General features: G+C 41.1%; 2 protein-coding genes across 3 annotated transcripts; both read left to right on the top strand.

Moving 5' to 3' along the window:
* Positions 18,545-19,966, top strand: LOC109235929 (putative UDP-rhamnose:rhamnosyltransferase 1). Its single transcript, XM_019402175.1, has one exon. The coding sequence runs from the start codon at positions 18,545-18,547 to the stop codon at positions 19,964-19,966; it is 1,422 nt and encodes a 473-aa protein (XP_019257720.1).
* Positions 20,989-23,807, top strand: LOC109226411 (probable polygalacturonase). Of its 2 annotated transcripts, XM_019391185.1 has the most exons (6): positions 20,989-21,105; positions 21,627-21,983; positions 22,387-22,507; positions 22,603-22,777; positions 22,872-22,942; positions 23,038-23,807. In XM_019391185.1, exons 1-6 carry the CDS (start codon positions 21,103-21,105, stop codon positions 23,742-23,744), a joined length of 1,434 nt encoding a protein of 477 aa, XP_019246730.1. In that variant the 5' UTR covers positions 20,989-21,102; the 3' UTR covers positions 23,745-23,807. The 2 variants fall into 2 exon arrangements, with proteins under 2 accessions (XP_019246730.1, XP_019246731.1); XM_019391186.1 differs by lacking the exon at positions 20,989-21,105 and having other exon boundaries at positions 21,441-21,983.

Genomic DNA, 23,864 nt, shown 5'->3' with positions numbered 1-23,864 from the left:
AAGGGCAAGGAAATAAATGAAATCATAATAATATCACAATAAAATCCCGGCAAGGGAACAATACAAAAAAAAAAAATAACATCCCGGCAAGGGAATAATATTAAAAGCAACAACGTCCCAGCAAGGGAACAATACCATAATTCTCTTCTCTTTTTCTCATTTACTTCACAACTCGATTCACAATTTGAGCCAATGCTCCATAAGGTTCAGTTGCCAATTATTCTTTCATAATTCGCTTCACAACTTGAGCCAACGCTCTTCACTGTTCAAATACCAATATTCTTTCCACAAACCTTGCTCAACAATAGCAATCATCACATTACACGTGAACAATATAAATGGAGTCACATTAATCATAACATAAGACTCACGGGCATGCTTGACACAAACGTATAGATACTCGTCACTATGCCTATACGTTGTACTCAACAAATAACACATAGCAAATAGGACACAACTCCTAATCCCTCAAGCTAAGGTTAGACCAAACAATTACCTCGATGCCTCGAACACAATTCAAGCCTCAACTATCCCTTTACCTCTTGATTCCACCATCAATTCGCTCGTATCTAGCCACAAGTTACTTAATTAAATCAATAAATTCTAAATAAATCAATTCTAATGCATGGAAATAAGTTTTCTAAAGTTTTTCCCAAAAGTCAAAAGTCGACCCCGGGCCCACATGGTCAAAACCCGAGGTTCGAACCAAACCCCGATTACCCATTCACCCACGAACTCAAATATACAATTTGTTTTGAAATCGGACCTCAAATCGAGGTCCAAATCCCCAAAATTTAAAAAAAAACTAGGTTCTACCCAAAACATCCAATTCCCCCCATGAAAACCTTTAATTTTGAGTTGAAATCATGTGAAAAGATGTTAAAGATTGAAGAAAACGAGTTAGAAACAACTTACAATCGATTTGGAGAAGAAAATGTCTTTGAAAAATCGCCCAAGAGTGTTTTGGTTTTGAAAGAGTGTGAAAAATGGTTGAAATGCGTCTAAATTATGAATTTACAGGTCTCTGATGTCGCAATTGCGACCAGGGTTCGCAATTGCGAACCCAGAAGTCTGTTATTCTCGCATTTGCGAAGTCGCTTTTGCGATACATTTGTCGCATTTGCGAGGTGATGCTGGCCTGGGCTCTTTAGCATTTGCGACATAGTCTATGCGAAGCCTGCAGGCCTGCAATATACCAGTTAAAATCTACAACATCCTAAGTCCAAATTTCACTCCGTGGCCTATCCAAAACTCACCCGAGCCCTCAGGGCTCCAAACCAAACACGCACACTAACCCAAAAACATCATACGGACTTGCTCGTGCATTTAAATCACCAAAATAACATCCACAACTATGAATTTAGCATCAAAATCATGAAATCACTTAAGAACATCAAATTTTCCCATTTTTCTCTAATAAGGTCCGATTCACGTCATTTCAAGTCCGTTTCTTACCAAATTTCACAAACTTAACTTAAACCACATATAAGACCTGTAGCGGGCTCTGGAACCAAAATACGGGCCCGATACTATCAAATTTCAAGCACATCTAGTTTCTAAAAACTCATATGTTTTCCGTAAAATAATTTTCTTTAAAAATTCATTTCTCGGGCTAGGGACCTCGGAATTCGATTCCGGGCATACGCCCAAGTCCCATATTTTCCTACGGATCTCCCGAGATCGTCGGAACATGGATCCGGGTCTGTTTGCTCAAAATATTGACTGAAGCCAACCATGATAAAATTTTAACTCTAGAAATTTCTATTTCTCATATTTTCACATAGAAGGTTTTCTGGAGGTAGGTCCGGACCACGCACACAAATCGGGCGAGACAAAAAGGAGGTTTTTAGGCCTCGGAACGCTGAATTTGTTTCTAAAACAAGTGATGACTTTTGGGTCTATCACATTTTCCCCATGGGAGGAGGCTCAAGATAGAAAAGCAGAGTTAAGACAAAAGGGCAAATGAAAATAGAACCTTCAACCTTGCCCCTGCATTTTTGGACAAGTTCCCTTTGCAATTTCAATTTATTCATTACAATAAGAAGTTCAACTACATTGAAATTAGTGGAACAAGATAGAGCATTGATAGCTCTAGTGGTTTTAGCTGGGACAGATTTCTTCCCTATTATTCTTTAAATACTCAAGTTTATTGATCATAATTGACCAAGTTTGTTGATGGTGATAATGTTTCAAGCTGTGGTAGTAATCCAACTGGAATTGCAGGCTTGTCGACGTTTTTATGTAAAGCATACAACTACGTAAACCATAGCGCGGCACGAGTAAATTATTTCAGATGCACGTTGAGCAAATGATGCACCTGAGGCATCAACATGAGGACATAAGCTCTAATGCTTCATACTTGCGATATAGGACAAAGTGGAGAGTAAATGCAGCACCTCAAACACCCAGGAGGCAATGGCGAAGCTAGGAATTTCTTTAAGGGTGTTCAAATTTAAAAAAAGTGAAAAAAATTTACGACAAAGGGTGTTCAATATGTGTTATATACCTCTAAAACGTAATATTTTACCTAAGTACACAGTACAATTTTTCGACGAAGGGTGGTTAGTTGACCACCCTCGCAAGGAGGTCAAGATTTCAGGCACGACTCCTACAACCGTTGCAGTAATCGAGAAACCTGTTGCAGCAGCGCCAAAAAATAGACTACTAAATATCATCGATGAATTGTTCGATGTTGCGCGAAATCAGAGATAATCCAATGATCAGGTCTTCCATCACCGATGAATTGTTCGATGGGTTATTGGAGGAGATCATAAGCTGCCATCAACAGAAGCTTCAGCAGCTTCAGGCAAAAGACTTGTCATCAAGAGTTGGCATTGGGAATTTCACTAATTTCATAAGGTGTGTTAAGTTAGGAGGAACTTTAGGGAGTCTTTTGATATTTCTGGGAGTGGATATGAATGAGACATGAACTTCTACTTTGGCTAAGGCAGTGGAGAGATTGAAAAATGGAATTAGGTGAGAAAGTCCAACCCAAGGTAGCACTACTATATGTATTAAAGGATAATAATTGATATCCTTCAGTTTACGAGTTTGTTATTAGCTTCCTATTTTTCAGGTTTAAAATTTTGTTAGTTTCCTATATTCTAGTGTATCCTACTGCACAGAATCTCATCATATCAGTTTGTTCCACATTTAATGTATTTCCGTTTGTATCTGCTCTGTATAAAGAGCCTGTTGTTCGTGAATAAAATTATCTTTCTCTTGTGCATTTTAAAACTTCATAATATGAACATCCTCCTTTCTTTTTTTTTCTTTCTCTTTTAGCAAAATTCGTACATATACTCTCTCAATTACAGAGATAATTTTATCCATGATCATTGAACTTTTGTGTTTGTTATCCAAAAGTCACTTTTTTTTGGTTGCGTAAAATCGTTCAAGTTTGTGGTCATTACACAAAAGTCACTTTTCTTTCTTTTGTTACACAAAAAATCATTTTACTTTGCTCTAGTTATCACAAAAGTCACATTTTTACTTGAAAAGTCTATTATGCCCTTGATATTATATAAACCTTCATATTTATGTAATACCTTCCATATTATATACTATATAATATATTTTTAACTAAGTATTTTATTTTAAATAAAATAACTTAATATTATTTTATTTATTATTTTTCTAATATATTCGTATATTTTATTTTTTCTTAACGTTAATTTTCAAGATATATTAGTAGCGTTATTAAATTTATAAGTAATTTTAATATATATTAGTAGAAGAAAAAAAACGGCAAATACATTCCCGTGAGAAAATTCGTAGGTAAACAAATAAGAAAATGAGGAAAAAATCATATGTTAATGTGAAGAAAAATCCCTAGGTAGTACATGCGAATTTAGCTGGGGATATTTTTTTGGGGATATTTACCTGGGCAATTGGTTATTTGGGAAATTATATTACTAGAAATTCGGGAAAAACCGTCCAAAAAAATCGATCAAAGTTGGTCGGTAATGGCTAGGGCTGCTTATCGGGCGGATTGGGCGGTTATTTACTCTTAACGGTTTGGCTTATCGGTTATCGGCTTTTAGATGTATTAATCCGCTAGCCACCCGATAAGATATCGGGCGGATTGGTATCGGTTTAGCTCTTATAGGGCGGTTATCGGGCGGTTATCGGCCTAATTCAATCTATATTACACATGACGCTATTTACCAAATTTAGCGAGGGTCCAAAATTTTCTTCGCCGTGCTTCAAATGTATGCTGATGTTGGTCAAAGAATGGGATTTCTAGCTCTTATTTTATAACTGCTCCAATTTTCTTTAGATGTCCCTCCAATTTCTAAACAATCAAGAACACCTGTCGAAATATGTGCCGACTGACGTTTTTTTTACATGCAAGCAAACCTGCAAATGTATGTGTTAAACCCAATTTAACAGCAGATTCTACTCATTAAACTATCTCTTGTTTGTTAGGTTTTGGTACTTCCACTGCACCTACTGGAGATGGTAAGCTCTGTTTTAAAAGGCAGAATTGGGACTCGCCTTGGGGCGGAGCACTCATAAAATGCCCCTGGGCTTATGTGTGGGGCTTAGTTCCGTGAGACTTAAGCCTCAGCCATCGGGGCTTACGCCCCGGACACGCCCAAGGCCCAGCGTACTGGGCTCGCCTGTCACGACGCGGATTTCCCACCCTCGAGGGTCGTAATGGCGCCTACTAATAGGAGCTAGGCAAGCCAACTTAATTAACAAATTCATTAAACACATGTTCCTTTTTAACAATTAACAGCATTAAATAAAGGTGACGGAATTAAAATCATCAGCGGAAGACTTAAATTTATATAACTGAATAAAATACAGAAATTTCAACATACGTCTCTACCCCGGGACTGGAGTCACATACTCACGAACATCTAAGGAGTACTACATACAAAGTCTGAAAGAACATAATCTGTTTATCTCTGGTACAATGAGATGACAGCCAAATGTAAAGATAGAAGGGAGACGCCGGGCCTGCGGACGCCTGCAAGCTACCTCGGGTCTCTTTGGACTGAAGGTTTGCCCCCGTGTTAATGCTGCTGCTGCTGCTCAATACCTGGACCTGTGCAAAAATGCACAGAGTGTAGCATCAGCACAACCGACCCCATGTGCTGGTAAGTGCCTAGCCTAACCCCGGCGAAGTAGTGACGAGGCTAGACTGGACCCCACATAAACCTGTGCAATTATAAATATACAGCAGAAATCGAAGTACAAGGAAACTAACAGTATGGGAGGGGAAACATGCTGTGGGGAGATAACAATATTAACAGTAAATCCAAAGTAATCAATCTAGGTGCAATTTATAATTTCCGGCGATCAAGAAACTAATACCAACACTAAACACATTTGTATCAATAACTGTTGCGGCGCGCAACCCGACCCTAATATATTTCAACTGTTGCGGCGTGCAACCCGATCCACAATTATCACTATTGCGGCGTGCAACCCGATCCACAATTATCACTGTTGCGGCATGAAACCCGATCCACAATTATCACTGTTGCGGCGTGCAACACGATCCACAATTATCACTATTGCGGCGTGCAACCCGATCCACAATTATCACTGTTGCGGCGTGCAACCCGATCCTCACATAACATTGTTGCGGCGCGCAACCCGATCCGTAATGTCTACCTCTCAACCTTGCCCAAGCAACAGTCACAAATAAAGGGCAAGGGAGTGAACAAGTATTTGGAAGGAAATCCCAACAAGGGTACACAAACAACCAATAATAACCATGCAAGAGTAAATCGTTATTTCTCTTTTTCTTTCATTTTCATATCCTAGTTCTCATTAGCACTCGTGACAAGCTCCAAGTCATTTCTCATCTCATATACTCTCACCATTTGTGTTTCAGACCGAGCCAATGCTCCACGAAGTTCCACAATCACAATATCCTTCACAAGGTGTTTACAACGCATAGAAGCCATCAATTAAGCATGGAAGGCATAACAATATCCAAACAATCCACATATAAGGACTCACGGTCATGCTAGACACCCATGTATAGGAACCCGTCACCATGACTATACATCGTACTCGATCATTTAGCAATTAGCAAACAAGACTCGACTCCTATTCCCTCAAGCTAGGGTTAAACCAAACACTTACCTCAACTTCCACGGCCAATACAATCCTCCACAATCGCTTTCCCTCTCGAATTCGGCTCCAACTCAACCAAATCTATGCAATAAGGACTTCATGTTATCAATATGTGCTAAACAAATCAAACCCAATGACTAATTATAGATTTTTCATCAATTTACCCCAAAAGGTCAAAAATGCCCCCGGGCCCACATGGTCAAAACCCGAGGTTCGAACCAAAACCCAATTACCCATTCCCCCATGAACTCAAATATGTAAGTTATTTTGGAATCGGACCTCGAATTGAGGTCCAAAACCCCCAATTTTAGAAAACCTAGGTTCTACCCTAAATTCCCAATTTCCCCATTAAAATCTTTGTTTTGAAGTTTGAAATTATGTTTAAAGATGTTAAGGAGTAAAGAAAATGAGTTAGAAATCACTCACCAATCGTTTTGGAGAAGAAGAATCGTTTGGAAAATCGCCTCTTGTGTTTTGGGTTTTGAAAAAAGTGAAAAATAACTGAAAATCCCGACCTTATATACCCTTCTAAAGACTCAGCGCGGACCGCGCAAAAGTGCACAGCGGCCGCGCTGAGGAGCTGGAATTTCACACTCTCTGAACCCACCCAGCGCAGACCGCACTGATTTGGCACGCGGCCGCGCTGGTCGACTTGAACCACTGGCCCCCTGAACCTAGCCACGCGGACCGCGCAAGAATGCACCGCGGCCGCGTGGCTTCCAGCGCGGACCGCGCGGAATCGACCGCGGGCGCGCTGGGGGCCTGCAACTCCCTGAACCTGCAACCATTTGATATTTCTATCCTAAGACCTCCCGAGACCTACTCAAAACTCACCCGAGCCCTCGGGGCTCCAAACCGAACATACATATAAAATCAAAAACATCCTACGGACTCATCCGTGCGATCAAATCGCCCAAACAACATCATAATCATCAAATTAGCCTCAAGACCTAGGATTTCCTTCCAATTTTCATAAAACATCAAGTTTAGAGTTTTTAGTCCAAAACACGTCAAACGACGTCCAAATTCAACCAAACTTTACAGAAAGTACTTAAACCGTATATAAGACTTGTACCGGGCGTCGGAACCAAAATACGAGCCCGATACCACAGTCTTTTAATCAAATTTCATTTCCAATTTCCTTAATTATTTTCAGAAACAATTTCACTCAAAAATTCATTTCTCGGGCTTGGGACCTCGAAATTTGATTCCGGGCATACACCCAAGTCCAATATTTTCCTACGGACCCTCCGGGACCGTCAAATCACGGGTCCGGGTCTGTTGCCCAAAATGTTGACCGAAGTCAAACTTAATCAATTAAATACCAAGATTTAACAATTTTTCTCACAAATTTCATATTTAAACTTTTCCGGCTACGCGTCCGGACTGCGCACACAACTTGAGGCAACCCCAAATGAGGTTTCCAGGGCCTCAAAAGTATAGAGGGAGTAGGAATACAGGTGATGACCCCTTTGGATCGTCACATTCTCCACCTCTAAAACAACCGTTCGTCCTCGAACGGACAAAAGAAAGGAGTACCTGAGTCGGGGAAGAGATGGGGATAACGGCTCCGCATATTAGACTCGGACTCCCAGGTCGATGCCTTAGGAGGCTGACCTCTCCACTGAACACGAACAGAAGGAAAACTCTTGGATCTCAACTGACGAACCTATCGGTCCAGAATAGCTACCGACTCCTCCTCATAGGATAAGTCCTTGTCCGACTGGACAGTACTGAAATCTAACACGTGGGTAGGATCGCCGTGATACCTCCAAAGCATGGATACATGGAAAACTGGATGCACGACTGATAAGCTGGGAGGCAACGCAAGTCTATAAGCCACCTCTCCCACTCGATCAAGAATCTAAAACGGGCCAATGTACCTAGGGCTAAGCTTGCCCTTCTTCCCAAATCTCATCACGCCCTTCATAGGCGACACTCGGAGCAATACCCGCTCACCAACCATGAAAGCTATATCTCGAACCTTACGGTCTGCATAACTCTTCTTCCTAGACTGAGCTGGACGAAGCCTCTCCTGAATGATCTTGACCTTGTCCAAGGCCTCCTGTACCAAATCCGTACCTATCAACCGAGCCTCTCCCGGCTCAAACCATCCAACCGGAGACCCACATCGCCTACCATATAAAGCCTCATAAGGAGCCATCTAGATGCTTGACTGGTAGCTGTTGTTGTAAGCAAACTCCGCCAAAGGCAAGAACTGATCCCACGAACCTCCAAATTCAATAACACAAGCTTGGAGCATGTCCTCCAAAATCTGAATAGTCCGCTCGGACTGACCGTCCGTCTGGGGACGAAATGCTGTGCTCAAGTCTACCCGTGTGCCCAACTCTCGTTGAACTGCTCTCCAGAAGCGTGAGGTAAACTGCGTACCCCGATCCGAAATGATAGACACGGGCACACCATGAAGGCGAACAATCTCCCGAATATAGATCTCAGCGAACCTCTCAGAAGAATAGGAGACTGCCACAGGAATGAAATGCGCTGACTTGGTCAGCCTATCAACAATAACCCATATCGCATCAAACTTCTTCCGGGTCAATGGAAGTCCAGTAACAAAGTCCATAGTAATCCGCTCCCATTTCCACTCGGGAAGCTCAATCCTCTGATGTAAACCACCAGGCCTCTGATGCTCGTACTTAACCTGCTGACAATTCAAACAACGAGCCACATATGCTACGATATCCTTCTTCATCCTACGCCACCAATAATGCTGCCGCAAGTCCTGATACATCTTCGCGGCGCCCGGGTGAATAGAGTACCTGGAGCTATGGGCCTCCTCTAAAATCAACTCTCGAAGCCCATCCACATTGGGCACACAAACTCGCCCCTGCAATCTCAAAACTCCATCCGCATCTAAGGTAACCTGCTTGGCACCTCCTCGCTGCACCGTGTCTCTAAGGACACATAAATGGGGATCATCAAACTGCCGATCACGGATACGCTCCAATAACGAAGAACGAGCAACCGTGCAAGCTAACACACGACTGGGCTCAGAAACATCCAGTCTCACGAACTGATTGGCTAAAGCCTGAACATCCAAAGCAAGCGGCCTCTGACTGACTGGAATATAAGCAAGACTACCCATACTGGCTGACTTCCTACTCAATGCGTCGGCCACCACATTGGCCTCCCCCGGATGATATAAAATAGTGACATCATAATCCTTCAACAACTCCAACCACCTCCTCTGCCTCAAATTCAACTCCTTCTGCTTGAACAAGTACTGAAGACTCTTGTGGTCAGTGAACACCTCACATGCCACGCCATACAAATAGTGCCTCCAAATCTTCAAGGCGTGGACAATAGCTGCCAACTCTAAATCATGCACTGGATAGTTTTTCTCATGAATCTTCAACTGCCTCGAAGCATAGGCTATAACCTTGCCATCCTGCATCAATACTGCACCAAGTCCAATACGGGAAGCATCACAATAGACGGTATAAGGCCCAAATCCTGTGGGCAAGACCAACACCGGTGCCGTAGTCAGGGCTGTCTTGAGCTTCTGAAAGCTCGCCTCACACTCCTCCGACCATCTGAACTGGGCACCCTTCTGGGTCAACCTGGTCATCGGGGCTGCAATAGATGAAAACCCCTCCACAAACCGACGGTAGTAGCCTGCTAACCCCAAGAAACTCCGAATCTCCGTAGCTGATGCTGGTCTAGGCCAGTTCTTGACTGCCTCTATCTTCTTCGGGTCCACCTGAATACCCTCAGCTGATACAACGTGACCCAGAAATGCTACTGAACTCAGCCAGAACTCACACTTGGAGAACTTGGCATATAACTGACTACCCCTCAGAGTTTGAAGAACCACTCTAAGGTGCTGCTCGTGCTCCTCCTGGCTACGGGAGTACACCAAAATATCATCAATAAAGACTATCACGAACATGTACAAATATGGCCTGAACACTCGGTTCATCAACTCCATGAATGCTGCTGGGGCATTGGTCAACCCGAACGACATGACCAAGAACTCGTAATGCCCGTACCGAGTACGGAAAGCTGTCTTAGGGACATCGGATGCCCTAATCCTCAACTGGTGGTAGCCAGATCTCAAGTCAATCTTGGAAAATACCCTGACACCCTGAAGCTGGTCGAACAAATCATCAATCCTCGGCAGTGGATACTTATTCTTAATTGTTACCTTGTTCAATTGCCGGTAATCTATACACATCCGCATCGACCCATCCTTCTTCTTGACGAATAACAGTGGCGCACCCCAAGGCGAAACACTGGGTCTAATGAAACCCTTATCTAACAGATCCTGCAATTGGTCCTTTAACTCCTTCAGCTCCAGCGGGGCTATACGATATGGTGGAATAGAAATGGGTTGGGTGCTTGGAGCCAAATCAATACAGAAATCGATATCTCTATCGGGTGGCATACCCGGCAGGTCCGAAGGAAAAACATCGGGAAACTCCCGGACAATAGGCACAGAATGTATGGGAGGGACCTCAGCACTGGAATCACGAACATAGGCCAAATAGGCCAGACACCCCTTCTCGACCATACGTCGAGCCTTCACGTACGATATGACACTACGGGTAGAATGACCTGGAGTCCCTCTCCACTCTAAGCAAGGCATACCCGGTAAGGCTAAAGTCACAGTCTTGGCATGGCAGTCCAAGATAGCGTGATAGGGTGATAAACAATCCATACCCAGAATGATATCAAAGTCAACCATATCTAAGAGCAAGAAGTCTACATGGGTCTCAAGACCCCCAATCACTACAACACACGAACGATGGACTCGGTCGACCACGATAGAGTCACCCACCGGTGTAGACACATATACCGGAATACCCGAGGCATCACTAGGCATGACCAAACATGGTGCGAAATAAGATGAAACATATGAATACGTAGATCCTGGATCAAATAGTACTGAAGCATCTCGATCACAAACCAGAACCGTGCCTGTGATCACCGCATCTGAGGCCTCTGCCTCGGGCCTAGCTTGGAGTGCATAGCAACGGGGCTGGGCCCTACCACCCTAAACTGTATCCCTAGGTCGATCTGCTGCTAGCTGACCTCCGCCTCTGGCTGTTCTCTTGGCCTCTACCTCCACCTCTATGGCCTCTACCTCCACCTCTAGCTGGCTGTGGAGCATCCGGTGCCTAAATCATAGGACGGGGACCCTGCTGCTGCGACGGAGTACCCCTCAATCTCGGCCAAGCTCTCCTGATGTGACCATACTCACCGCACTCATAACACCCCTCTGAACGCTGTGGTTGGCCCTGGCGACCTGAATGACCTCCACGAAAAATCTGAAGTGGCAGTGCGCTGATGGGAGCTGACGGTACACTGAGGGACTACTGATCAGAATAATGCCCACGGAAACCACGATCACTTAGGACACCCTGAGAAACCTGGAGGGCTGACTGGAAAGGCCTGGAGGGCTGACCCCTATCATAAGAATCCCTGCCTCCAGATGAGGCACCACTGAAACGACCTGAGTGACGGGGTCTCTTGTCTGCTCTATGGCTACCCCTTGTGCCAGAACCATCTCAACTCGGTGGGCCACATTGGCCGCCTCCTGAAAGCTGATCTCACTACCAGTCTCCCTAGCCATCTGGAGACGAATCGGCTGAATCAAACCATCAATAAATCTCCTCACCCTCTCCCTCTCAGTGGGGAGTATGACAAGAGCATGGCGAGCTAGATCGATAAATCGGGTCTCATACTGAGTGACCGTCATAGACCCTTGCTGGAGGCGCTCAAACTGCCTCCGATAAGCAATCCTCTGAGTAACGGGAAGAAACTTCTCCAGAAACAACTCTAGAAACTGATCCCAAGTCAAAGACGGTGACCCCGCTGGTCTGGCTAAACAGAAATCCCTCCACCAAGTCTTGGCAGACCCAGATAAACGGAACGCAGCAAAATCAACTCCATTGGACTCCACAATGCCCATGTTCCGAAGAACCTCGTGGTAGCTATATAAGAAATCCTGGGGGTCCTCTGAAGAAGCACCGCTGAATGTGGTGGAGAAGAGCTTGGTGAACCTATCTAGTCTCTACAAAGCATCTACGAACATGGCCGCTCCATCGCCGGTCTGAGTCACAATACCCGGCTGAGCTGCCACAGCTGGTTGAACCACTGGAACCAGAGCCTGGGGAGCTACCTGCTCTGGAGTACATGTAGCAGGAGTCTGAACTCCTCCTCCAGCCTGAGAAGTGGCTGGTGCTACTGGAAGTAAACCCGCTCTAGTGACGCTCTCCACAAAGCCTACCAATCTGACCAAAGCGTCCTGAAGAACTGGGGTGGCTATAAACCCCTCTGGGACCTGAGCTGGGCCCACTGGCGCTGCTGGGACTGGGGCCGGAACCTCTTCGTCAAAACCGACATGAGGCTCCGCCGCTGGTGCTGCTGCTCGGGGCTGAGCTCTGCCCCTACCTCGGCCTCTAGCACGGCCTCATCCTCTGCCCCCAGCGGTAGCTGCCTAGGGCTCGGACTGCTGGTCTGTAGATGAGGAAGCGCGTGTTCTCGCCATCTGCGAGGAAATAGAGTAGAAGTTCAATTAGTATTGAGAAACCAAACCGCACGACAAGAAAGAACAAAGGAGAGATTTTTCGTAACTTGGCAGCCTCTGGGGATAAGTACAGACATCTCCGTACCGTTCCCTCAGACTCTACTAAGCTTGTCCGTGAGTTGTGAGACCTATGTAACCTAGGGCTCTGATACCAACTTGTCACGACCCGGATTTCCCACCCTCGAGGGTCGTGATGGCGCCTACTAATAGGAGCTAGGCAAGCCAACTTAATTAACAAATTCATTAAACACTTGTTCCTTTTTAACAACTAATAGCATCAAATAAAGGTGACGGAATTAAAATAGTTAGCGGAAGACTTAAATTTATATAACTGAATAAAATACAGAAATTCCAACATACGTCTCTACCCCGGGACTGGAGTCACATACTCACGAACATCTAAGGAGTACTACATACAAAGTCTAAAAGAACATAATCTGTTTATCTCGGGTACAATGACATGACAGCCAAATGTAAAGATAGAAGGGAGACGTCGGGCCTGCGGACGCCTGCAAGCTACCTCGGGTCTCTCTGGACTGAAGGTTTGCCCCCCGTGCTAATGCTGCTGTTGCTGCTCAATACCTGGACCTGTGCAAAAATGCACAGAGTGTAGCATCAGCACAACCGACCCCATGTGCTGGTAAGTGCCTAGCCTAACCCCGGCGAAGGAGTGACGAGGCTAGACTGGACCCCACATAAACCTGTGCAATTATAAATATACAGCAGAAATCGAAGTACAAGGCAACTAACAGTATGGGAGGGGAAACATGCTGTGGGGAGATAACAATATTAACAGTAAATTCAAAGTAAACAATCTAGGTGCAATTTATAATTTCCGGCGATCAAGAAACTAATACCAACACTAAACACATTTGTATCAATAACTGTTGCGGCCCGCAACCCGACCCTAATATATTTCAACACTGTTGCGGCGTGCAACCCAATCCACAATTATCACTGTTGCGGCGTGCAACCCGATCCACAATTATCACTGTTGCGGTATGCTACCCGATCCACAATTATCACTGTTGCGGCGTGCAACCTGATCCACAATTATCACTGTGTTGGCGTGCAACCCGATCCTCACATAACATTGTTGTGGCGCGCAACCCGATCCGTAATGTCTACCTCTCAACCTTGCCCAAGCAACAGTCACAAATAAAGGGAAAGGGAGTGAACAAGTATTTGGAAGGAAATCCCAACAAGGGTACACAAACAACCAATAATAACCATGCAAAAGTAAATCGTTATTTCTCTTTTTCTTTCATTTTCATATCCTAGTTCTCATTAGCACTCGTGACAAGCTCCAAGTCATTTCTCATCTCATATACTCTCACCATTTGTGTTTCAGACCGAGCCAATGCTCCACGAAGTTCCACAATCACAATATCCTTCACAAGGTGTTTACAACGCATAGAAGCCATCAATTAAGCATGGAAGGCATAACAATATCCAAACAATCCACATATAAGGACTCACGGTCATGCTAGACACCCATGTATAGGAACCCGTCATCATGCCTATACACCGTACTCGATCATTTAGCAATTAGCAAACAAGACTCGACTCCTATTCCCTCAAGCTAGGGTTAAACCAAACACTTACCTCAACTTCCACGGCCAATACAATCCTCCACAATCGCTTTCCCTCTCGAATTCGGCTCCAACTCAACCAAATCTATGCAATAAGGACTTCATGTTATCAATATGTGCTAAACAAATCAAACCCAATGACTAATTATAGCTTTTTCATCAATTTACCCCAAAAGGTCAAAAATGCCCCCGGGCCCACATGGTCAAAACCCGAGGTTCGAACCAAAACCCGATTACCCATTCCCCCATGAACTCAAATATGTAAGTTATTTTGGAATCGGACCTCGAATTGAGGTCCAAAACCCCCAATTTTAGAAAACCTAGGTTCTACCCTAAATTCCCAATTTCCCCATTAAAATCTTTGTTTTGAAGTTTGAAATTATGTTTAAAGATGTTAAGGAGTAAAGAAAATGAGTTAGAAATCACTCACCAATCGTTTTGGAGAAGAAGAATCGTTTGGAAAATCGCCTCTTGTGTTTTGGGTTTTGAAAAAAGTGAAAAATAACTGAAAATCCCGACCTTATATACCCTTCTGAAGACTCAGCGCGGACCGCGCAAAAGTGCACAGCGGCCGCGCTGAGGAGCTGGAATTTCACACTCTCTGAACCCACCCAGCGCGGACTGCATTGATTTGGCACACGGCCGCGCTGGTCGACTTGAACCACTGGCCCTCTGAACCTAGCCACGCGGACCGCGCAAGAATGCACCGCGGCCGCGCGGCTTCCAGCGCGGACCGCGCGGAATCGACCGCGGGCGCTGGGGGCCTGCAACTCCCTGAACCTGCAACCATCTGATATTTCTAGCCTAAGACCTCCCGGGACCTACTCAAAACTCACCTGAGCCCTCGGGGCTCCAAACCGAACATACATATAAACTCAAAAACATCCTACGGACTCATTCGTGCGATCAAATCGCCCAAACAACATCATAATCATCAAATTAGGCCTCAAGACCCAGGATTTCCTTCCAATTTTCATAAAACATCAAGTTTAGAGTTTTTAGTCCAAAACACGTCAAACGACGTCCAAATTCAACCAAACTTTACAGAAAGTACTTAAACTGTATATAAGACTTGTACCGGGCGTCGGAACCAAAATACGAGCCCGATACCACAGTCTTTTAATCAAATTTTATTTCCAATTTCCTTAATTATTTTCAGAAAAAATTTCACACAAAAAATCATTTCTCGGGCTTGGGACCTCGAAATTTGATTCCGGGCATACACCCAAGTCCCATATTTTCCTATGGACCCTCCGGGACCGTCAAATCAAGGGTCCGGGTACGTTGCCCAAAACGTTGACCGAAGTCAAACTTAATCAATTAAATACCAAGATTTAACAATTTTCCTCACAAATTTCATATTTAAACTTTTCCGGCTACGCGCCCGAATTGCGCACACAACTCGAGCCAACCCCAAAGGAGGTTTCCAGGGCCTCAGAAGTACAGAGGGAGTAGGAATACAGGTGATGACCCCTTTGGGTCGTCACATCACCTAATAGAACTTTATGCAATTCTATGTAACTAACCTTGTAAATTCTCAAATTTGCTTAATAATGACTATTCAAAATGACTTTTTTCTTAATCATAAATCATTAAGTTGAGAGTATTTTATGTCATAATTAAAATAAAAATTATTGCACGTTATCTATTAAGACTGCTATGATAGTTAATTTTAAACAAATCTTTCATTTAAAAGGTATTTATTTATTAACTTTTGTTATGTCTTTACTATATAGTAGTCCATAAATTTTTATAATTATTTTTCTAAATATTCTTTTCCACGTTAACAAGATACAATACTTATTAATTTAATAGCTCAGTATTAGCTAGTAACTATTTACAAATAATTAGTTATCATGGTATTGTATGGTAAATTATATGTTACTTCATTAACTTGTTGAAACTTAAAATAAATGATGCTAAAGAATCATATTTAAATTATGAATTATGTTTTTATATAAATTCTCTTTCAAATAGAAAGCATATTAAATAAAAGGAGTATTTTAAGAAAAATATCAAATTATAATATCGAAATTCTTTCAAGATTTATTACTCCTTAAGAGATACATATAAGATTTCGTATCGAATACATTACTTTTGATGTTTGAGTTATAACGACGTTGCAACTAATTTGCATATTATGATATATGTCATACTTTTCGTATTATTCATAGTTGAATTATAATTTATAAATATTTTAAATAGATTATTTTATATAATTTTGTGATTTTAATGTAATTTTTTTATATTTATTTTTCATTTTATACTATCTTAAGATTCTTGAAATCAGTAAAATTTAAAGATCTATGGGACTTACGCCCCATGTCTCAGAGCTTACGCCTCGCCTTGTTAGAGGTAAAACGCCTCGCCTCACGCCCCCGTCTTTTAAAACACTGGTGGTAAGAATACGTGAAGCAATCAAGTAAATTATTTTTGGTTTGATAGGATTGAAAAGAATGCGCGAAGCAAGCAATTAAAATTTGTCTAGTAGTAAATTAGTAATAGAGAATAGATATAGAGTACTGGAAGTGGAAGAAGGGTTTTTGATTATTTAATATATATATATATATATATATATATATATATATATATATGGATAAAAATAAATTTATATGTATATATATATTCTTAACGGGTTAACGGATTATCCGTTAAGAAAATTGAATAATCCGCCCCCAAACCAATAATCCATTAATTAAAAAAATTCAATCCGTTCCCCGTTCGTTAAACAGTTAACCCGATACCAATAAGCCATTAAGCTTCGGTTTCTGTTCGGTTTTGAACACCCCTAGTAATGGCCAATAACCGTCCAAAACGCGACCATTAACGTGTGGTCGGTATTTTGAAGTTTGGAAAGGCACATCGACCAAAGTTGGTCGATAATTACAGACCAACTTTGGTCGGTCAATTAAATTGAAAAAAAAAAGAATTGCTGAAAAAAAGTTATTTTATAGCGCTACTAATATATCTTGAAAATTAATGTTAAGAAAAAAATTAAATATAAGAATATATTAGAAAAATAATATATAAAATAATATTAAGTTATTTATAAATGAAATACATAATTAAAAATATATTGTATAGCATATAATATAGAAGGTATTACATAAATATGAAAGTTTATATAATATCAAGGGCATAATAGACTTTTCAAGTAAAAATGTGACCTTTGTAATAACTAGAGCAAAGTAAAACGATTTTTGTGTAACAAAAGAAAGAAAATGACTTTTGTGTAATGAACACAAAGTTGAATGATATTTACGAAACAAAAAAGAAAAAAATAACTTTTGGATAACAAACACAAAAGTTCAATGACCATGGATAAAATTATCTCCTCAATTACACTATTTATATGAAGGAGTAAGCCAAGAAGGATTAAAGAGATGAGGGAATACCAAGAAACAACGTAACTTCCCATGGATTTTAATTTATTTGCAGCAAAATAGATTGCGTTACTTGCACATTCAATCAGTTGATTTTAAATTAATCCAAGTTTCGTTTGAACCGGCTTGCCACTTGCCAGCAAATAACGGGGAACAAAAGCCGTCTCTATCCCTCTTTTTTAATCTCCTGCACTTTACATATGCCTTAGTGTTAGATGCACTCGGTTCATGAAGTCCTGACATAATGCCCTTTAAAACAAGACTTTAGATTGATGCGATGAGAAAACAAGTTAGTTGTAGCATCTAAGTGTACTAGTTTTAGGATACGCGCTTTACGCGTGTACACTAAATTACTCCATTCGTTTCAAATTAAATGAGGTACTTTCCTTTTTAGTCTGTTCTAAAATAAGTGACGCATTTCTAAATTTGGAAATAAGTCAACTTTAAACTCTTCATTTTACCCCCAACGAGAATCTTTTATAATCACGCAAATGTCATGGTCCTACAAGGATACCCTTAAGCTTTTAAGACCACAAGTTTCAAAAATCTTCTTCTTTTTTCTTAATCTCCGTGGCAATGACATATGTCAAATTCGGGAGAAGAAAGAGAGAAAAAAAAGTGGGATAGAGATGGCTTTTGTTCACCGTTCACTGCTCTCGGTTCCTTCACCTGTATATTTTGTTACTTGGTTTGAATATCCCAAACAACTAGTAATTGGATCTGCACGCAATGCAACCTTTTTTATTCATGCATGGGAACTAGGTTAATTTCTTGGTATTCCCACACTCTTGAACGCAATATGGTCCAACAGAAAATTAAACTTCTAAGGAAAACATGCTATTAATATATGTATATAAGAGCTGTGTCCTTATCTTTCTCATTCACAAAAATAGTGGAATTAAGAGAGTTAATAACTAGCAACAAAAATGAGTAAGAGTGATGTTCATGTAGTAATGCTACCATGGTCTGCATTTGGTCACCTAATTCCATTTTTCAATCTCTCCATATCCTTAGCCAAAGTAGGAGGAATTCATATCTCATTCATATCAACTCCCAGAAATATCAAAAGACTCCCTAAAGTTCCTCCAAACTTAACACACCTTGTAAAACTAGTGGAATTTCCAATGCCAACTCTTGACGACAAGAGTCTTTTGCCTGAAGATGCTGAAGCTACTTCTGATCTTCCAAATTATTTAGAACAACTCCAATACTTGAAAGCAGCTTATGATCTTCTTCAAGAACCAATCCAACAGTTCATTGCAGATAAAAAACCAGATTGGATTATTGTCGATTTCGCCCAATATTGGATAGTTGAGTTTGCTGAAACTCACGATATACCTTTAATTTACTTTAGTATTTTTCCTGCTGTTGCAGTAGGTTTCTCAATTGCTGCATCAGCTACAGATAAGTCGGTGCTTGAAAGTTTCACCTCACCAGCGTCCGAGATACTGCACGTTCCGTTGTCGACTTTGTGTTACCGGAGGTATGAAGCATTAGAGATTATGTCCTCATGTTTTGAAGAAGACGCCTCAGGGGTGTCATATGCTCAACGTGGAGCTGATATAATATTTGCATGTCAAGCCATGGCTATACGTGGTTGCCAAGAATTTGATGGTGAGTACTTGGATGCAGTACATAAAGTCATAGACAAGCCTGCTATTCCAGTTGGATTATTACCACCCGCTGAAACATCAAGAAACTGCAGCTTCAATTACGAAGATGATGATCAGTCAATATTATGGCAGGAGATGTTCAAATGGCTCGATCAACAGAAGTCCAAGACAGTGTTATTCGTTGGGTTTGGAAGCGAAATGGAACCGACTAAAGATCAAGTGCATGAAATAGCATATGGGCTTGAGCTCTCTGGGCTACCATTCATATGGATACTACAGAAGAGTAGTTGGATGATTAATTCAGATCCTTTGCCTACAACTTTTGGGGAGAAAGCGGTGGTGCATATTGGATGGGCCCCACAGAAGGAGATTTTAGCACATCCTTGTATTGGGTTTACTCTAAATCATGGAGGATGGGGTTCAGTTGCAGAAAGTCTGCAACATGGTCATGTTCTTGTTCTTCTGCCATTAATGTATGATCAAGGCCTAAATTCAAGAATGTTAGTAGAAAAAGGGCTGGGAGTTGAAGTAGAGAGAAATGAAGAAGATGGTTCATTTACTAGAAATGATATATCTAACGCATTGACATACGCCATGGTTTCTACAGAAAGTGAAGAGCTTAGGGCAAGAACAACAAAAGCTTCTGCTATTTTTGGAGATCGAAAATTGCATGATTCTTACATTGCTAGCTTTGTTGAGTATCTAAAAACTGATAGCAATAAATCTGTGCCCTAAACTAAAATCATTAGTCTTAATTTGGTACTGTAGGCAATTAAATCATGTTTAGTCTGCTTCTTTTTCCGTTTTCCATTAATGTAACTTGTTTCCTCTCAGTTGATTGATGATGTTTACTACTACACTATGAGGTTAGTACTCACTAGACAAGCGGTACACTGAACACCAACCCAATCGTGAGAAAAAATTTCTTGCAGCTACAAAAACTACAACAACCTCCGTGAACAGACGCTTTTTCAGTTCATTTTTTATATAACTTCAATTCAATAATTAAGAAAAAGGTTAAAAAGGCTGAAGAAGCACATCAGTTATTAGAAAGCATGTTTCCTTTAATTACAGTAATCATAATCAAACATCAGAAAATATATAACTTTATCAACGAAAATATTTTTTTCGTGGAAATGACATGTGTCGTACTAAACATACCCAAGTGTCACACTATTTGTAGCTAACTAGATATAGCTGGTAAAATATCTTGTAAATATCATCCAACAATAGAAATGTATAAGACTTTGGAGTCCTTGTGTTGCTATAACCTGCCAAAGCAGAATTGCACAGAAAATACTTGTTTGAGTGTTTGGATTTTTTTTTAAAAATTTATTAATTTTTTTTTTATGGAGAATTTCTTTCAGATGAGCCCACGAGGTTGAACTAGGGTGGTTATCTTTGAACAATAGTTGAATTTATTGGGACCCTTACTAACTACAGCCTAACTGAAACGACCAAAAACAAACCTCTTTTGACTTTTTCCCCCCAATTTTGCGACTTCGAAATGCTAATTTATGCTTAGCTTCCACAGACAACTAATTTTTCCAACAACATGAAAAATGTAATCCATATATACCTAACATGGTGGAAAATTATATATCTTGCTTTTATAGTTTCTTGTGTCATGTCATGATTCATCATATTGAAGTTGATATGTTTCTAATAGAGTCTATATCCTACGTAAGTGTTGGTATGGTAAAACTTTACCAGCACCTATTCTAGTTTCGAACTTTGCCTATATATAACACTTGTTTGTATTTGTAGTTAAAAAACAAACCAACTCCTTGCACCATATTCAAGCTAAGTAATAGAGTGGCTGTGTAGAGCTCAAGTGAACTACCAAAACATTTACTTCAATCCTTTCTTCCATGGTAAAGTGCAGATTGTAATTCATCTTACCTCCTCTTTTACTCCAAATGCTGGCTCTAAAAAAGCAATTCTTCACCTTCAAAATGTTCATCACTTCTAGAAACATGCCATTATAACTGCTTCTGAAGTTATACATTTTTCGTAAATTGTGCTTACTGTTATGAAGGGAAACCTTGGAGCAATAACAAAGTTGTTTCGATGTGACCTATAGGTCACAGGTTCGAGCCGTGAAAGCAATAGGTTGTCAATATCACAACCCTAGAGGTGTGGCCTCTCCACGGACCTTGCGTGAATGCAAGATGCTTTATGCACTAGGCTGCCCTTTTTTTTGTGTGTTCACTATTATGGGGTTTTCCTAAAATGTGAAAAAGCATATCTTGCTATATCTTTTATTTTATTAATAACCCGGATACCTGCTAACTCTCATCATAACAAGTACCGACTAACATAGTCCACCAAGGCTTTGGTATTTTTGTCTCTGTTGGGAATTGAAATCATATCTTGCTTTATTATATTCTTGCAGATGGTAAAGACAGATTGGTTGCTATTAGTCCTTATGATGGGACTGGTGCTTTCAAGTATAGAAAGAGCAGAGGGAAGAAAGACAGGAATTCTTGAAGGGTCCTCCTATGAGTTAGCATACTCAGCAATAAACTGCAGAAAGCACAGTGCATCTATAAAAGATTTTGGAGGAGTAGGAGATGGAAAAACACTCAACACAAAGGCATTTCAGAAAGCAGTGAATCAATTGAGCCAATATGCATCAGATGGTGGAGCTCAGCTAGTTATCCCTGCTGGTCAGTGGCTCACTGGTAGTTTCAATCTTACTAGCCATTTCACTCTTTTTCTTCACAAGGATGCTGTTCTTCTTGCTTCTCAGGTACTACTAATATTGTCAATTCTACTTCACTTTCTTTTTCTTGTCTTTACCAGAGTTTCATAAAATAGTTAATAGAAGATATGATACAATATGTATGTCACTTTTGATCTATTTTCTTGCATTGGAATTTCAAAGTTCTCAACTAGACAAGAAACTTTGTTGTGAAAAAGAAAAGGTAAATATTAAAGAGCCTCAGGGTAGTACACTATGCTCTCTCTCCGTCCCTACTCTAACAAAAAACTAAAGGCACATATCAAAGAAAGGTCGCCAAACCATGACCGAGTGTTTCACCCTTTGAAGCGCCAGTCGATAGGGCAGCTGGGCCAAGCCGAGTCAAAAAAGAGTTGACAACTCAAAGTTCATGTTCATTGCTATTAATAAGAGTGTCGTTAAATTGGTTCAGGAAATAAAAAAGTGGCCCCTGATAGACCCCTTACCATCCTATGGTCATGGAAGGGATGCACCAGGAGGCAGGTATATCAGTCTCATTTTTGGTACTAACCTCACAGATGTCATCATCACAGGTAACTAAAGTCTTACTACATCCACCTTGAAGATGATAAATTTATGTTCTATCTTTCAACATTTAAAAAGAGACTTGTCTTTTCTGCATGATTAGGTGAGAATGGGACAATAGATGGGCAGGGTGCTGTCTGGTGGCAACAATTTCACAGGAAAAAGCTAAAATACACAAGACCTTACTTGATTGAACTCATGCATTCTAATAAAATTCAGATATCAAATCTAACCCTTGTCAACTCTCCTTCTTGGAATATCCATCCCGTTTATAGCAGGTGATAAATCAGCCAAATCTACATTATTCAACATGTTGTCGATTATTTACTTTTTCTCAAGTTTTTCATAATCTTCATACTTCTGAAATTTCAGCAATATCATTATCCAAAGCCTCACTATTTTAGCACCTGTAACATCCCCAAACACTGATGGAATCGACCCAGGTTTTTTTCTTTTCTTTTTTCTAAAAGCATTTTAATAAAAGAAGCCAATGAAGCTGATTCATTTAGTCAACTTTTCTTATTCTCCAAATTTTCAGATTCTTGCACAAATACAAGACTAGAGGACAACTACATTGTATCTGGAGATGACTGTATAGCAGTCAAAAGTGGCTGGGATGAATATGGTATAAAATATGGAATGCCAACAAGTCATCTGATCATCAGACGTCTCACTTGCATTTCACCTTACAGTGCAGCAATAGCATTAGGAAGTGAAATGTCAGGTGGAATTCAAGATGTGAGAGTTCAAGACATTACAGCCATCAACACAGAATCAGGAGTAAGGATAAAGACAGCCGTGGGACGAGGCGGCTTCGTCAAAGATGTATATGTCAAGGGGATGAAACTGCACACCATGAAATGGGTATTTTGGATGACAGGCAACTATGGTTCACATGCCGACACTCATTGGGATCCTAAAGCCTTACCAGAGATAAAAGGGATCAATTACCGGGATGTGGTGGCTGAGAACGTGTCAATGGCCGCCCAGCTAGAGGGGATGTCCGGGGATCCTTTCACTGGAATCTGCATGTCCAATGTGACAATTGGATTAGCAAAGAAGGCCAAGAAATATCCATGGACTTGCACTAATATTGAAGGAATTAGCAGCAATGTGCAACCTCCACCTTGTCAGTTGCTGGCTGATCAGGGCCCAAAGAAGAGTAGGATGTGTGATTTTCCTACAGAAAGTTTACCCATAGATAACATAGAGATGCGAAGATGTTCTTATAGATTGAATTACTGATAAGCTTTCCTTACATGTACCAGTTTTATAATTTTAGTGAACTATCAGTACTTTTCATGGCTACTTATAGAATTCCCACTCAATTTTATGCTACAAATACAAGGATTTCATGTTACGCTA

The sequence above is a fragment of the Nicotiana attenuata genome, chromosome 1 (assembly GCF_001879085.1).
Source record: "Nicotiana attenuata strain UT chromosome 1, NIATTr2, whole genome shotgun sequence".
In the NCBI taxonomy this organism is placed as follows: Eukaryota; Viridiplantae; Streptophyta; class Magnoliopsida; order Solanales; family Solanaceae; genus Nicotiana; species Nicotiana attenuata.
The sequence above is the reverse complement of the archived record's forward strand: the minus strand, read 5'-3'. Positions and strand labels throughout refer to the sequence as shown.

Coding starts and splice junctions, on each gene's coding strand:
- LOC109235929 (XM_019402175.1), top strand. CDS start 18,545: ATGAGTAAGAGTGATGTTCATGTAGTAATGCTACCATGGTCTGCATTT.
- LOC109226411 (XM_019391185.1), top strand. Junction 21,984..22,386: donor CTGTTCTTCTTGCTTCTCAG/GTACTACTAATA, acceptor AAATTGGTTCAG/GAAATAAAAAAGTGGCCCCT. Junction 22,778..22,871: donor ATCCATCCCGTTTATAGCAG/GTGATAAATCAG, acceptor CTGAAATTTCAG/CAATATCATTATCCAAAGCC.